Source organism: Leptonotus elevatus, chromosome 16 (genome assembly GCF_054856555.1).
Source record: "Leptonotus elevatus isolate MCC_2025b chromosome 16, RoL_Lele_1.0, whole genome shotgun sequence".
Taxonomy (NCBI): Eukaryota; Metazoa; Chordata; class Actinopteri; order Syngnathiformes; family Syngnathidae; genus Leptonotus; species Leptonotus elevatus.
This window is the reverse complement of record NC_141254.1, coordinates 1,254,050-1,269,886: the sequence shown is the minus strand read 5'-3', so window position 1 is coordinate 1,269,886 and position 15,837 is coordinate 1,254,050. Positions and strand designations below refer to the sequence as shown.

The 15,837-nt window shown below is 39.8% G+C and overlaps 1 protein-coding gene across 3 annotated transcripts in view; it reads left to right on the top strand.

Moving 5' to 3' along the window:
• Nucleotides 1–3,455: 3,455 nt before the first annotated feature.
• The window catches only part of acat1 (acetyl-CoA acetyltransferase 1), a 46,285-nt gene continuing 33,903 nt past the window's right edge, over nucleotides 3,456–15,837 (top strand). Inside the window, exons 1-9 of one of the 3 annotated variants that reach the window (XM_086099118.1) lie at nucleotides 3,456–3,598; nucleotides 4,027–4,074; nucleotides 4,165–4,282; nucleotides 4,492–4,587; nucleotides 6,670–6,770; nucleotides 7,039–7,182; nucleotides 7,405–7,555; nucleotides 7,640–7,735; nucleotides 7,821–7,934. In XM_086099118.1, coding sequence (XP_085955244.1) covers nucleotides 3,548–3,598; nucleotides 4,027–4,074; nucleotides 4,165–4,282; nucleotides 4,492–4,587; nucleotides 6,670–6,770; nucleotides 7,039–7,182; nucleotides 7,405–7,555; nucleotides 7,640–7,735; nucleotides 7,821–7,934 — 919 coding nt within the window. In that variant the 5' untranslated portion in view covers nucleotides 3,456–3,547. The remainder of the gene's footprint in view (nucleotides 3,599–4,026; nucleotides 4,075–4,164; nucleotides 4,283–4,491; nucleotides 4,588–6,669; nucleotides 6,771–7,038; nucleotides 7,183–7,404; nucleotides 7,556–7,639; nucleotides 7,736–7,820; nucleotides 7,935–15,837) is intronic. The other 2 variants (XM_086099120.1, XM_086099119.1) reach the window with 2 other exon arrangements.

Genomic DNA, 15,837 nt, shown 5'->3' with positions numbered 1-15,837 from the left:
TTTTTGATTAAAGTTTGTGAAAACGTATTTAAAATGACAAAACACACACATTTACAACTTATCCAATATTAAATTATTCATAGAACATATATTATGAATATGTGATGAAGAAAATGGGACTCTCAGACTCTGACATTTGTCTCCAGTGTTTACAAAACACTACAGACACTTATTTCCATGCTTTATGGTTATGCACTCCGGTTATGTATTTCTGGACTAAAGTCTTAGAAAAACTTTCTGCTATCTTGGACTGTAGGATAATTCTATCTCCGAACTTGTTTGCGAGGTGACCTAACAACTGACTTACCTGGGTTGCTCTCTTCCTCCTCATAATGGATTTTGTAGACAGAACAGATTGGAAAAACATTCACAGCCTGAAACCTGAGCACAATTGATATTCTATTAATATGCTATCATCTCATATTATGAACTTTGAAAACATACCAACATTATCTTAAAATTTGCGCTTTGCCACCTTCCTATTTATGGATAAGACATTTGCATCTTCTCCTTCCCCGTTAAACCTGTGCCGAGTTATATTCTCTGTCACTTGTTTCAACATTTGGATGTGGTGGAAGGTAGTTAACCTCTTCGGATTCTTAGAAATTAATACTTTGTGGGTGTTTGTTCACCTGACTATTTCCTTACCAAGGAGTGCACACCAAGCTCTGCGCAAGGTACACTATGCCTTCTAAGTTTGAATAAATAGTAAATTAGCCATCTGGTTTCGAAGACGCTGGCACCACCCGTACACCATTTCGCTCGTCAAAACAGCACAAGCATCCTGTACATGAACAGACACCATATATTAAAAGCAACAAAGTACAACATTTACATATTTGTTATATTACAGTGTGAAACTAATGCAAAGCTAATTATTGGCTCAACAATGATTAAAAATGCTCTATTTGCCTTACCAAATAAATATCCTGCAGCATGACACCTCTCTGCTTGGTTTCCTGATAAAAGGAGTTACAATGAGAAGAACAGGTTACAGATAAACTTTATTAATACATTTCTATACAATTGCACTTGATTTACTTTAAAAACTAAACCTAAAAAATATACTATTCAATGTTCTATCTTCAACTGTTAAAACAGCTTGTTAAAAACGACTGAAATAAGATCCATTCTTCATGTAAATACTACTGTCCCGTTTCAGTGCAGTTCGTTAGCTTACTAGAATTCTGTACCTTACAAAGTAGACATCATGAAAATCATAAATCAACTAGATAAAATTCAAATTGTATGAGATGTATAATAGATATTTACAACATAACCTGAGAAATCTATGATTATTTTTACATAATATACTGAGCATAAATGCCACACAACACTATAAAAACGACATCATTTAAATTAAGCTCTGTACGTTTTACAGTGCAAGTTGAATATTATCCCAGAACAATATCATATTTGGTGCTAGTGATAATTTGGTACCTTTTATATGAGTATAATTTGTTTAATAAAATAGCTTCAATACAATATTGCCCACTAAAACATTTACCTCTGAATCAGATTTCCACTAAATGCAAATATTTATCTCTTTCACATGAAACTATTCATAGTTGTTTTGATTTGAGAAGTGTTATATTTAATGTTTATGCGTTTGAGGTCGAAACAGAACTCTGGTCAGATCAAATAAGATCTTCTCTGATCGGCCAGTGAGTACATCTAAATATGATGGCATTAAAACTAATAACTAATACAGGGAAAATCTAGATAACCACACACACCAATGTCTGTCAAGTCAGTAGCTGTGTCAATATGAAGCCATAAAATGTCAAATGTAAAACATAGGGAAATAAAATACTTACTCTTGAATCGCTACAAAGAAATGGCGAAAGCATGTTCACCTTAAAATAACTTGGGGGTTCATGAAAGTTCATTCGCTGAATTCACACATAAACTTTGTTTGACCAGAAACATACTGATATGTGTGTGATGATGTAATACAATTCTTCTTTCATTTGTGATGCAAAATAAGACTGTGTAGGAAAAAAAATCTGAAACTGCATTTAATGGTGGGACAAGACTAGCTATACATATATGGCCCAGAGTGGTAAATTGATTTCTAGGCCAGATAGGTCACTCAACAACTGGCCCACATCTGGTTTGCCGGAGTCAAGCCAGTGCCTCCTTTGCCGCTCCTGGATCATGTTCGATCCACATGCCTTATGCCAGTGCCGACTGATTGCCGCATGTGCCTGACTTATGCCAAATATGGGCCACATATCTTTGCTGACTGGGGTTTTATATATCTATGGTGTCCCACCATAGATATATAAAACACTTGTCGACCGTCGTCCGAGAAATGTTTGTTCTTGCGAGTGGTATTATGGCGGCCTCTCAACGTCCAAAGTCTTGGAAAATTAGCTATCCAGACTTTTTTACGTACAGACGTGGCATATTTTTTTTCTATGCAGCTTACTGTTGCCTTAAAATACCACACAGCCATTAATGTCAAAACCACTGTCAACAAAAAAATCACCCCGAAGTGAAAATGCCCCTGATAGCTCCACATTTCACAATCTGGTTATTACATACATAGTTTAAATAATAATTATTAGTTCTTATTTCAATATAAATCGTGTCAGCAACCGTGTGACATTGGTAGCTGTAAACTGCAATTGCCTATAGATGGCACAAGATGGCAGTAAAGCACTTTCCCCCCTTTTTTAAATTATTTTTCTTTTTTAAATAATCCCTTTATTCAGCAAATTGAAATCAAGAGCCAAAACATGGCAAATATTGAGCAGCACAGTATACACAACACTCTTACAATAACAGTAAAAAAGCAGAGAAAAAATAAAAATAAAAACTACCAGGGGTCTTAAACTAAGAAATATTAAGAACACCAAAATGAGAACACGTTTAAGTCTTGACAGCTTTCTTATTTTTAAAAATAGAGATGGAAAGTAAATATACTTCTATCTCTTTCAAAAACAGAAAAAAATAGGTTTTGACTATACAGATGTACACTTATGAATACGGTATAAAACCTAGCAAGATGTATTAAAAGATTAATCAAATAATATTATTTTTCAAATGAATTGTAACTGTTCAAAATCCTCCACCCACCTAAAAAAACAACAACATTCTGTAAGGACAGCTCAAAATTACTAAAGATATTGTCCAAAATAAATTTGCAAACGTCTTGCCATAGCTTGCGTGTATAAGTACATTTCCAGAAAAGATGCACAAGAGTCTCTGATTGGTAGCCACAGAAGGTGCAATTCAGATCTATATCACAACGAACCTCAATAAACAAAACAGGATTTCACTCGATAACAACGATGAATAATTTTGAAAGACACTTCCTTCACCTTGTTCACTAAAAATAATTTCTGTGGCAGGGTCCAAATTTTCCCCCAATTTAAATTCTTTACACGACAGTTCCCTCAGTGGCCGCATGCAGGACAGTACATACAGCTTCGGTTTACGTCATAGGAACACACCTCTCACTGTGATTGGCTGCATGTATGCTCCGCTGTGAGTGTCTGACTGAAGGTGAAGGGGCCATAAACGTGTCTCACCAGGTTAAAAAATGTCATCCAGTGGACTTTTAACCATACGCGCTGGAATATGCAAGCGCCTGGTAAGTATTGGTGTGTTCAGCAATACAGTATGTAAAGGGTGGCTGTCGACATACGTTGTATTACCTCGTGTAGTAGGCTCTTGCAGTTTTAAACATTAGTAGCTAAGCTAGCTAGCTTACGTTATTGTGTTTGTGATCGCCCTTGACTGTGAAGATACAATTATTGCCACAGTTAGCCCACTACATGACGGCTTAATGATCTTAAAGTGATTAATTTCTTTCATTTTGTCGATCTTTGTATGTTATTACGAGGAATTCGTTTGACAGCTGTTACATAAAGCTAAGTCGACTTCAACTTGTGCCCACTTTCAACGGTAGCTAACATTGACGTACCTTTATTTCGTTGCTTACCCTTTTCCCCTAATTGAACAAATAGTTTTTGTACTTTCATGTTTCAAGTAATATGCATCACTGTCCTCCTTTTGTAGATTCACAAATACCTGTCAAGAACGTATACGTCTCGTGCATCTCTCAATGTAAGTTTAGAATTGGCACATTTTCAGGTGTATATACGTCTTTCGCGTTTGGAGTGTCCAGCAACACTGAATGTATTGTGATGGTTTCAGGAAGTGGTCATAGTTAGTTCAGTCCGCACTCCAATGGGCTCCTTCAAGGGCAGCCTGGCAGCCGTCCCAGCTACAAAACTGGGCTCTGTTGCTATAAAGGGAGCAATAGATAAAGCAGGTACAGTATGTGTGTGGCAAGCACTTTGGTCACTTTCTCATTTCCATGATTCCTTCATGCAGAATCTGGCATCAAAGTTTCAGCTGATGTTTTCAAGGAAGCGTAGATGACCCACCCCCCACCCCCCCACACACACACCAAACCTGTACATTCCTCATGCATAAACATTGATTTTGATGTTTCCAAAAAATGCCATTGTGTGAATTTAGGAATAACGCCTGAAGATGTGAATGAGGTCTACATGGGCAACGTGCTCCAAGCAGGAGAAGGACAGGCTCCCACCAGACAAGCCTTACTTGGAGCAGGTGTGTATACCATCCCAATATATTCATTAAGCCCTATTTGAACGATAGAAATAACACTACACGGCCTCGCTGCGGTGACATTCTGTAAACGTCACATTTCCATCTTCGTACCTGATGGTAAAGATGGCACCATTCATTGATGGGTTGATGTCAAAGAGCTCTTTTTTTAAATTCCCTATTCAAGAAGTGTCAGCTGTGCCACAGGGATGTGATTTTTCCGCTAATTCGCGGAATTCCGCTTTTTTTATCTCCAAAAATAAAATGTTACAATTTTTTAAGTGGTAAAAAATCCGATTTCGTCTCTCGACAGCATTCCATTTTAGTGTTTCCGTAACTGAAATGAAACTGATCTTGCGATTGGCTGAAGTCTCCGTGTTGACCAATAAACGCGCTTGTTATAAAGGCATAGGCGTATGCCATTGTTTGTTGACCAATAAACGCGCTTGTTATAAAGGCCATTGTTCATTTCTCAAGACGTTTTTGCCGGGTGTTTAAAGAAAGATGTCCGTGATCGAACGCAAAGATGCTCCGCGAGTTAAGGAAATTGACAAGATCGTAAAAAACAAGTTTCGATGGGACTGGTTAGAGAAGGATATATCTACAAATGTTGGAAAGAAGACTGTGACGAATTTGTTCAGTGACTTTATTCGGAAGATCGATCGTGCCGGGAAAGCGCTTTGCATTTGGTGCCATGATACCATTGACTATGGTGGGAGAGGTTTCAAAGCTCTTGAAAGTCACGCAAAGAGCAAAAAACACGTGAAAGAACTCCAGTCAAGAACAACAAATTATTCCATCGCTGGAAGTTTCGGTGCCCAAACGAAAACTCCAAAACTTTACGGCCTCCATCCCTTATTGACATCACAATCGGAAGCGGTAATAGAGAGACGTGATCCACCCCAACAACCTGCACCAGTTGCTGACAGAGTCGTGAATTTTGAGGTCGGTGGTAAACTTTTCAAATTAATCGAAATCAAATTTTCGAAAATATTATAACGTAATAAAAATGGCCATAAATATTTAACATGGTTAATCATTGACACAAACTCAAATGAATGCTGCATGTTTGCACTTTTCAGCTTTCAATATGTTGACTGTCTTGATGTATGCAGTTACAGAGATGATCTTAGTCAATCATGCATTCGACGAATGCATGATTGTGTTTTTACCAGAGCTTGCTGCATGAGGTATTTTATGTTTTTGTCATGCATTATGTATTAAATTAAGAATGATTGATTAAATGATTTATTGCATGGTAAATATATATGATGATATTCTCAGTGATAGTTTTTAAAAGCAAAGGCAGTCCAATGTTTTTGAATGTGACTGATTTTGAGTTGACTAAAACTGCAATTTTATATGGGATAGTTCAATATACATTGAAAATTTATGCTGTTGTTTTGTCTATTTCTTTGTCATCTGAGTGCATTGAAAGTACTTAAAAACACGGAAAACCCATGAGCTCTGGACCTAGCTGAGTGCCCGCGGCCCCCAGACCCCCGGCTAAATTTTCAGATAATTTCACTTTGGTCAAATCACATCCCTGTGCCAGTATACTGGACAATTAATTATAGCCAGCCAATTTACTGTTTATTGCTTTCCATACTTCAATAATGTTTGTAAGAGGCACCTCCTCAATGCATCTCATCATGTTGAGGTTTCATGAAAGTAGTGCTGCTCATCTTTGTTGTTATATCATCCTTATCTTTCAGCCACCCTGACCTAAAATAAAAATGTGCTGTGCTGTGCTGTGCTGTGCTGTGCTGTGCTGTGCTGTGCTGTGCTGTGCTGTGCTGTGCTGTGCTGTGCTGTGCTGTGCTGTGCTGTGCTGTGCTGTGCATTAAGTTTCCCGTACAGTGGTAAAATAGCATTAAGTGGCACTGCTCCAAACTGTTGCCATCTCCATTGCTCCCGGTTCAGAAAATGGAAGGATGGATGTCGGAGATTATTACACCTTTGCCAATTTTGAGCATTCCACTTCTAATATCTTAACAAATGCATGCAATGATACAGCAGCCAACATAATAGTGAATTGTTAGTGGTTGATTTTGAGAGCTGATTAGTTATGTTTATTACTTTTAGGTTTGACACTTGGCACTCCTGCAACAACCATTAACAAAGTTTGTGCCTCTGGGATGAAGTCAATCATGATGGCGGCCCAGAGTCTAATGTGTGGACACCAGGTAGCTCAAGCCTATTATTATTATTATTATTATTATTATTATTTGGCTCAACATGAATAAGCGTACCCCATTTGAAAAGTAAGCCTTGTATACGTGAAATATTTTAGGTTTGCTAGAGATTAATGTTGTGTGCTACTTTTTGCATAATTAAATGGGTTTTTAGAATTTTTTCTTTGTGTGCGTTTAAAAATCGTATTTACAGTTAAGGATACTCAAAAATCTAGCTTTGGAATGATGTATTATTTCTGTGATTTTAATTCTTGTTAAGGATGTGATGGTGGCAGGAGGTATGGAGAGCATGTCCAATGTGCCTTACGTGATGGCTCGAGAAACACCCTCCTACGGTGGGGTTCGAATGGAAGACCTCATTGTGAAGGATGGACTCACTGATGTATACAATAAATTCCACATGGTAACTGTCCATTTACTCTTAAATGTTACTACAATGGAAAATAATGTTTTTTTTAGTTTTAAGCAGAATGCACATTAAGCATACAAGTAAGTATAAGGTAGAGTTATCCACATCGCAGTGTTTAGTAAAAGGAGGATTGTATCCTGATATGAGAATTTTGCATAGTTTCTGTGAGCTTCTGATTACATGTGAGTGGTCATATTTGATGTGTTAACCAAACAGGGCAACTGTGCAGAGAACACCGCTAAGAAGATCAGCATCTCCAGGGAGGAGCAAGACAGCTATGCAATCAGCTCATACACTCGTAGTAAAGCTGCATATGAGTCGGGAGTGTTGGCCAAGGAAATTGTTCCAGTTAGCATCCCACAGAGAGGTTGGTAGGGGGTGCTGAATTTTTTGTCTTTAATCTTGCTTTATTATATGTTCTTGCTTTATGTAATGGTCTCGTGATTTTCAGGCAAACCTGATGTGGTTGTGTCTGAGGATGAGGAGTGGAGGCGGGTGGACTTCAGCAAAGTTCCCAAACTTAAGGCAGTGTTTCAAAAAGAGAATGGTAAACTAACCATCAATTTGCTTTTCCTTCATTATTATTATTTTTTTAGTAAGCCTTTATTAAATGTTTTGTTTGCTTTTTTTAGGTACAGTGACTGCCGCCAATGCCAGCACTCTGAATGATGGGGCTGCTGCTCTTGTATTAATGACAGCAGATGCTGCGAAAAGACATAATGTCACTCCACTGGCCAGGATTGTATGCAAGTACAATTTATGACAAATTGTAATTCTTAGGACTGGCCGATATGGACCATAAACTAGAAAAATTTCCGCGGAAATTTTGAATGGGCCTGCTGGCTCTTGCAAGGTGGAAAGACGCAGTACTTGTAGCTATAGTAGTAGCAAGTACTTGTAGTAGTAGCAAGTACTTGTAGTAGTCAAATGGCCAAGATGGCCGCCGACCCAGGTGGGCGAGGGGGAGAGAGAGTCCTTGGCGTACCTAATCAATTGGCCAAGATGGCCACCGCCCTGGGCGAGCGGAGTGGCGAGAATTGTGGGCGTACCTAATAAATTGGCCAAGATGGCCACCGACCCGGGTGGGTGAGGGGGAGAGAATCCTTGACGTACCTAATCAATTGGCCAAGATGGCCGCCGCCCTGGGCGAGCGGAGTGGCGAGAATCCTGGGCTACAAGTGTAGATTGAAATTGTTTATGTGGTAAGTCAGTTGTTGTTAAGTCACCTAGCAAACACAAGTTTGGAGAGAACGGTATCCTACAGTCCAAGACAGCGGAAAGTTTTTCTAAGACCTTTAGTCCAGAAATACATAACCGGAGTACATCCATAAAGCATGAAAATAAGTGTCTGTAGTGTTTTGTAAACAGAGAGTCCCATTTTTTTCATCATATATTGAGTAATGTATGCTCTATGAATAATTTTATATTGGATAAGTTGTAAATTTGTGTGTTTTGTCATTTTAAAAACGTTTTCACAAACTTGAATCCAAAAGTCAGATTCCGGAGCTATAGACAAGTCTGTTTCCCATTTCGAGATGGGTAAAGATGTTTTATCAGTATATGAAAGTAGTTTCTGTATTTGGCAATTTGTAACTAATGGTTGTGTGTTTATAGTCAGGAACCCGGCTGCTGCCAGCGGGATCGAGCGGATTCGCCTCCGATGGGCACTATGGGTTGATATTCGGATTCACGGCATGCCAGTGGGTTAATTTTGTGGGTGCTGTCCCCCCCTGGCTGGGCGTGGGCGGGTCTGCCCCTCTGTTGGCTGCTGGGTGGCGGCTGCGTCTTGGCCGTTCCCTGGGTCCCTTGGGGGGTTCTGCGTTGCGGGGCTCTCCCTGGTGTCTGGGCCCAGCGACGCGGTTCGGGGCCTGTGGGCTGCCGGGGTGCCCCGTGGTTCCCTCTCCCCTCCCCCTTGCTGCTTCTCCCTCCTCGCCTCTCCCCGCCCGTCCTCCGCCTCCCTGTACCTTCTCCCTCGTCACCCTTCCCCCCTCCCCGGTACGCCTTCCTTCCCCTCCCCTGGGCCGGGGGCTCCATCCATGGCCCGGGTCTCGGTGCTCTGGGGGCCGGCGGGGGTGGCTGGGGTTTGGTGTTGTGGGCGTCCTGGCGCCTCGGGCGGGCCCCAGTATCCGGGGGGAGAGCCCTATCGCCCCGCCGGGCTGGTCCCATATGCCCGCCGGGGTCCCGGTGGGGTGGGTGGGGGCTTGGTGGGCGGGTGCGCCTCATGCCCCCGCCCGGTTGGGGGGGGGCCCCGCTGGTCACTCCTCTTAACTCACTACACTAGGTTTGCACAATACACTTTTATAGACAATTAGGGCACATAACACTTTGGGGGGGTGGGGTAGGGTGGAAACACTGTCTTCACCCTACAACTCCCCTCCAATTTTAATGCACCACACAACTGGGGGGGAGGGGGGGGGCTTGTGGGGGTGCCATCGGTTGGGGACCGCGGTATAGAGATGTGCTGCGAAAGCTGCTGCTTGCGGAGCAAGCAGGCACATATTACTATCCTAGAAAAAGTGTTTATTGTTGTTTTTTTTATATCATCTTCCACAGATTTTTCCGCAAAAATGCGGCCCGAACCGTAGATCGCACCGGGACAAATGAGTTATCAAACGATGCGGCTCGATCTGACTCGCTGCGCTATTATTTTTATAAGAATTCCCAGTTACCATGGCGACGCTATTCCCAAAAAACTCTCAAATAAACTCCCATAGGAATGAATGGGAATCCGAAAGACATCAACTCCAATCAAGCACCTTTTTCCAAGACACGCTGCGCGCGCATACGTTGACCGACCAATATGAATTTTAGCTCATTTTGTTGGAATTTTTGTCATCTTTAGCTCAGTGTCAAAAAAAAAATTAAGGAATGAAAGCTCTCCCCCCTGTGCGGGTTCAAAGACAGTGAGCAAAGGGGTGAAAGTCGCCTTTCTTGCATCAGCTAGAGCGTGACTAATTAAGGACAGAGTGATGGGAACCAAAAGTTTCACTTGAACTCGTCACCATGGCCACAATCTTTGCTCACTAGACATCAAATTCGCACATTTTGTAGCCACAAGCCTCTGCTTTCTGAAGAACTAAGTTTTATTTGGCTAAGGTGTCATTTAGTAACTTTATTTTCACTTTAAGCGAGGAGAAGTCGCACTATTTTGATCTCTTTTCAATGTAATTTTCGCCGTTTTTCCCTCTTCATTTTCGATCAATCATAAGTTTTCAACCTGCTCTCATTTGGTCATTTTTCATCCGATTAAAAAACTGAGAACATGCTCGCGTTCCCCAAACCCTTGCCGTTCTAACAAGCCATTTCTGGAATCTGCATCTTCAACCGTTAAGTCGCGAGAGGCTTTTGTTTGAGGTGAGCGTAATCCTATACAAATCAATGGAGTGTTGGTGCGTGACGTCTCCTCACAACTTAAAATCAAATGTGTGTGCGTGAATGTGCATGTTTTGTAAAGGGGCAGTGAGATACTGTTAATTATGGTAGATTCCACATTTCTTGACCGATTTCAATGGTTTGAATTTTAAACTGTTCAGCTCATTGAAATGTTACTTAAAATCAAATGTGTGTGCGTGAATGTGCATGTTTCTTAAAGGGACAGTAAGATACTTTATTTGATCTTGATTATGGTTAACTTTTACATTTCTTGAGCGATTTCAATGGTTGAAATTTTAAACTGTTCAGCTCATTGAAATGTTGGTTAAAATCAAATGTGTGTGCGTGAATGTGCATATTTCTTAAAGGGACAGTAAGATACTTTATTTGATCTTGATTATGGTTAACTTTTACATTTCTTGAGCGATTTCAATGGTTTAAATTTTAAACTTTTCAGCTCATTGAAATGTTGGTTAAAATCAAATGTAACTGCGTGAATGTGCATGTTTCTTAAAGGGGCAGTAACATACTGTTGATTATGGTTAACTTTTACATTTCTTGAGCGATTTCAATGGTTGAAATTTTAAACTGTTCAGCTCATTGAAATGTTAGTTAAAATGAAATGTATGTGCGTGAATGTGCATGTTTCTTAAAGGGGCAGTAATACTTTTAGTTGATTATAACTTCCACATTTCTTGAGCGATTTCAACGGTTGAAATTTTAAACTGCTCATTGAAAAGAGTTGCAAGAGTTAGCAGGCCCATTCAAAATTTCCGCGGGAATTTTTCTAGTTATGGGCCTGCTAAGCGGAGCAAGCAGCAGCGAAGCAAGCAGGCACATATTACTATCCTAGAAAAAGGGTTTATTATTATGGGCCTGCTAAGCGGAGCAAGCAGCAGCTTCGCTGCTGCTTGCGGAGCAAGCAGGCACATATTACTATCCTAGAAAAAAGGGTTTATTGTTGCGTTTATTATGGGCCTGCTAAGCGGAGCAAGCAGCAGCGAAGCTGCTGCTTGCGGAGCAAGCAGGCACATATTACTATCCACCCTAGAAAAGCGTTTATTATTCTTATTTTTATTATTATGGGCCTGCTAAGCGGAGCAAGCAGGCACATATTACTATCCTAGAAAAAGGGTTTATTATGGGCCTGCTAAGCGGAGCAAGCAGCAGCGAAGCTGCTGCTTGCGGAGCAAGCAGGCACATATTACTATCCACCCTAGAAAAGGGTTTAATATTATTTTTATATTATCTTCCAGCGACTTTTCCGCAAAAATGCGGCCCGAACCGTAGATCGCACCGGGACAAAAGAGGTATCAAACGATGCGGCTCGCTCTGACTCGCTGCGCTATTATTTTTATAAGAATTCCCAGTTACCATGGCGACGCTATTCCCAAAAAACTCCCAAATAAAGTCCCATAGGAATGAATGGGAATCCGAAAGAGATCAACTCCAATCAAGCACCTTTTTCAAAGACACGCTGCGCGCGCATACGTTAACCGACCGATATGAATTTTAGCTCATTTTGTTGGAATTTTTGTCATCTTTAGCTCAGTGTCAAAAAAAAAATTAAGGAATGAAAGCTCTCCCCCCTGTGCGGGTTCAAAGACAGTGAGCAAAGGGGTGAAAGTCGCCTTTCTTGCATCAGTTAGAGCGTGACTAATTAAGGTCTGAGTGCTGGGAACCAAAAAATATATTTCCAAAAGTTTCACTTCAACTCGTCACCATGGCCACAATCTTTGCTCACTAGACATCAAATTCGCACATTTTGTAGCCACAAGCCTCTGCTTTCTGAAGAACTAAGTTTTATTTGGCTAAGGTGTCATTTAGTACCTTTATTTTCACTTTAAGCGAGGAGAAGTCGCACATTTTTGATCTCTTTTCAATGTAATTTTCGCCGTTTTTGCCTCTTCATTTTCGATCAATCATAAGTTTTCAACCTGCTCTCATTTGGTCATTTTTCATCCGATTAAAAAACTGAGAACATGCTCGCGTTCCCCAAACCCTTGCCGTTCTAACGAGCCATTTCTGGAATCTGCATCTTCAACCGTTAAGTCGAGAGAGGCTTTTGTTTGAGGTGAGCGTAATCCTATACAAATCAATGGAGTGTTGGTGCGTGACGTCTCCTCACAACTTAAAATCAAATGTGTGTGCGTGAATGTGCATGTTTTGTAAAGGGGCAGTGAGATACTGTTAATTATGGTAGATTCCACATTTCTTGACCGATTTCAATGGTTTGAATTTTAAACTGTTCAGCTCATTGAAATGTTACTTAAAATCAAATGTGTGTGCGTGAATGTGCATGTTTCTTAAAGGGGCAGTAACATATTGTTGATTATGGTTAACTTTTACATTTCTTGAGCGATTTCAATGGTTTAAATTTTAAACTGTTCAGCTCATTGAAATGTTGGTTAAAATCAAATGTGTGTGCGTGAATGTGCATATTTCTTAAAGGGACAGTAAGATACTTTATTTGATCTTGATTATGGTTAACTTGCACATTTCTTGAGCGATTTCAATGGTTGAATTTTTAAACTGTTCAGCTCATTGAAATGTTAGTTAAAATCAAATGTATGTGCGTGAATGTGCATGTTTCTTAAAGGGGCAGTAATACTTTTAGTAGATTATGGTTAACTTGCACATTTCTTGAGCGATTTCAACGGTTGAAATTTTAAACTGTTCAGCTCATTGAAAAGAGTTGCAAGAGTTAGCAGGCCCATTCAAAATTTCCGCGGGAATTTTTCTAGTTATGGGCCTGCTGCGAAGCAGAAGGCACATATTACTATCCTAGAAAAAGGGAAAAAGGGTTTATTATTTTCCGCAAAAATGCGGCCCGTACCGTAGATCGCACCGGCACAAATGAGGTATCAAACGATGCGGCTCGATCTGACTCGCTGCGCTATTATTTTTATAAGAATTCCCAGTTACCATGGCGACGCTATTCCCAAAAAACTCCCAAAAAAAAGTCCCATAGGAATGAATGGGAAACCGAAAGAGATCAACTCCAATCAAGCACCTTTTTCAAAGACACGCTGCGCGCGCATACGTTGCCCGACCGATATGAATTTTAGCTCATTTTGTTGGAATTTTTGTCATCTTTAGCTCAGTGTCAAAAAAAAATTTAAGGAATGAAAGCTCTCCCCCCTGTGCGGGTTCAAAGACAGTGAGTGAAATATCCTTTATCCCATGTGTGTGTATTGCATGGGCTTGAGCGGACCAATTAAGAATCAGAGTGTAGACAGAGAAAAAATTGATTTCAAGTTTCACTTCAACTCGTCACCATGGCCACAATCTTTGCTCACTAGACATCAAATTCGCACATTTTGTAGCCACAAGCCTCTGCTTTCTGAAGAACTAAGTTTTATTTGGCTAAGGTGTCACTTAGTACCTTTATTTTCACTTTAAACGAGGAGAAGTCGCACAATTTTGATCTCTTTTCAATGTAATTTTCGCCGTTTTTCCCTCTTCATTTTCCATCAATCATAAGTTTTCAACCTGCTCTCATTTGGTCATTTTTCATCCCATTAAAAAACTGAGAACATGCTCGCGTTCCCCAAACCCTTGCCGTTCTAACGAGCCATTTCTGGAATCTGCATCTTCAACCGTTAAGTCGCGAGAGGCTTTTGTTTGCGGTGAGCGTAATCCTATACAAAATCAATGGAACGTTGGTGCGTGACGTCTCCTCACAACTTAAAATCAAATGTGTGTGCGTGAATGTGCATGTTTTGTAAAGGGGCAGTAAGATACTGTTGATTATGGTAGATTCCACATTTCTTGAGCGATTTCAATGGTTTAAATTTTAAACTGTTCAGCTCATTGAAATGTTACTTAAAATCAAATGTGTGTGCGTGAATGTGCATGTTTCTTAAAGGGGCAGTAACATACTGTTGATTATGGTTAACTTTTACATTTCTTAAGCGATTTCAATGGTTTGAATTTTAAACTGTTCATCTCATTGAAATGTTGGTTAAAATCAAATGTGTGTGCGTGAATGTGCATATTTCTTAAAGGGACAGTAAGATACTTTATTTGATCTTGATTATGGTTAACTTTTACATTTCTTGAGCGATTTCAATGGTTGAAATTTTAAACTGTTCAGCTCATTGAAATGTTAGTTAAAATCAAATGTGTGTGCGTGAATGTGCATGTTTCTTAAAGGGGCAGTAATACTTTTAGTAGATTATGGTTAACTTTTACATTTCTTGAGCGATTTCAATGGTTTAAATTTTAAACTGTTCAGCTCATTGAAATGTTACTTAAAATCAAATGTGTGTGCGTGAATGTGCATGTTTCTTAAAGGGGCAGTAACATACTGTTGATTATGGTTAACTTTTACATTTCTTGAGCGATTTCAATGGTTTAAATTTTAAACTGTTCAGCTATTTGAAATGTTGGTTAAAATCAAATGTGTGTGCGTGAATGTGCATATTTCTTAAAGGGACAGTAAGATACTTTATTTGATCTTGATTATGGTTAACTTTTACATTTCTTGAGCGATTTCAATGGTTGAAATTTTAAACTGTTCAGCTCATTGAAATGTTAGTTAAAATCAAATGTGTGTGCGTGAATGTGCATGTTTCTTAAAGGGGCAGTAATACTTTTAGTAGATTATGGTTAACTTTTACATTTCTTGAGCGATTTCAATGGTTTAAATTTTAAACTGTTCAGCTCATTGAAATGTTACTTAAAATCAAATGTGTGTGCGTGAATGTGCATGTTTCTTAAAGGGGCAGTAACATACTGTTGATTATGGTTAATTTTTACATTTCTTGAGCGATTTCAATGGTTTAAATTTTAAACTGTTCAGCTCATTGAAATGTTGGTTAAAATCTAATGTGTGTGCGTGAATGTGCATGTTTCTTAAAGGGGCAGTGAGATACTGTTGATTATGGTTAACTTGCACATTTCTTGAGCGATTTCAATGGTTTAAATGTTATTTTTATTGCGTGTTTCCACGCGAGTTAGCAGGCCCATTCAAAATTTCCGCGGGAATTTTTCTAGTTATGGGCCTGCTAAGCGGAGCAAGCAGCAGCGAAGCTGCTGCTTGCGGAGCAAGCAGGCACATATTACTATCCTAGAAAAAAGGGTTTATTATTTTTTTTCTTTTTTATTCTTCCACGACTTTTCCGCAAAAATGCGGCCCGAACCGTAGATCGCACCGGGACAAAAGAGGTATCAAACGATGCGGCTCGATCTGACTCGCTGCGCTATTATTTTTATAAGAATTCCCAGTTACCATGGCGACGCTATTCCCAAAAAACTCCCAAATAAAGTCCCATA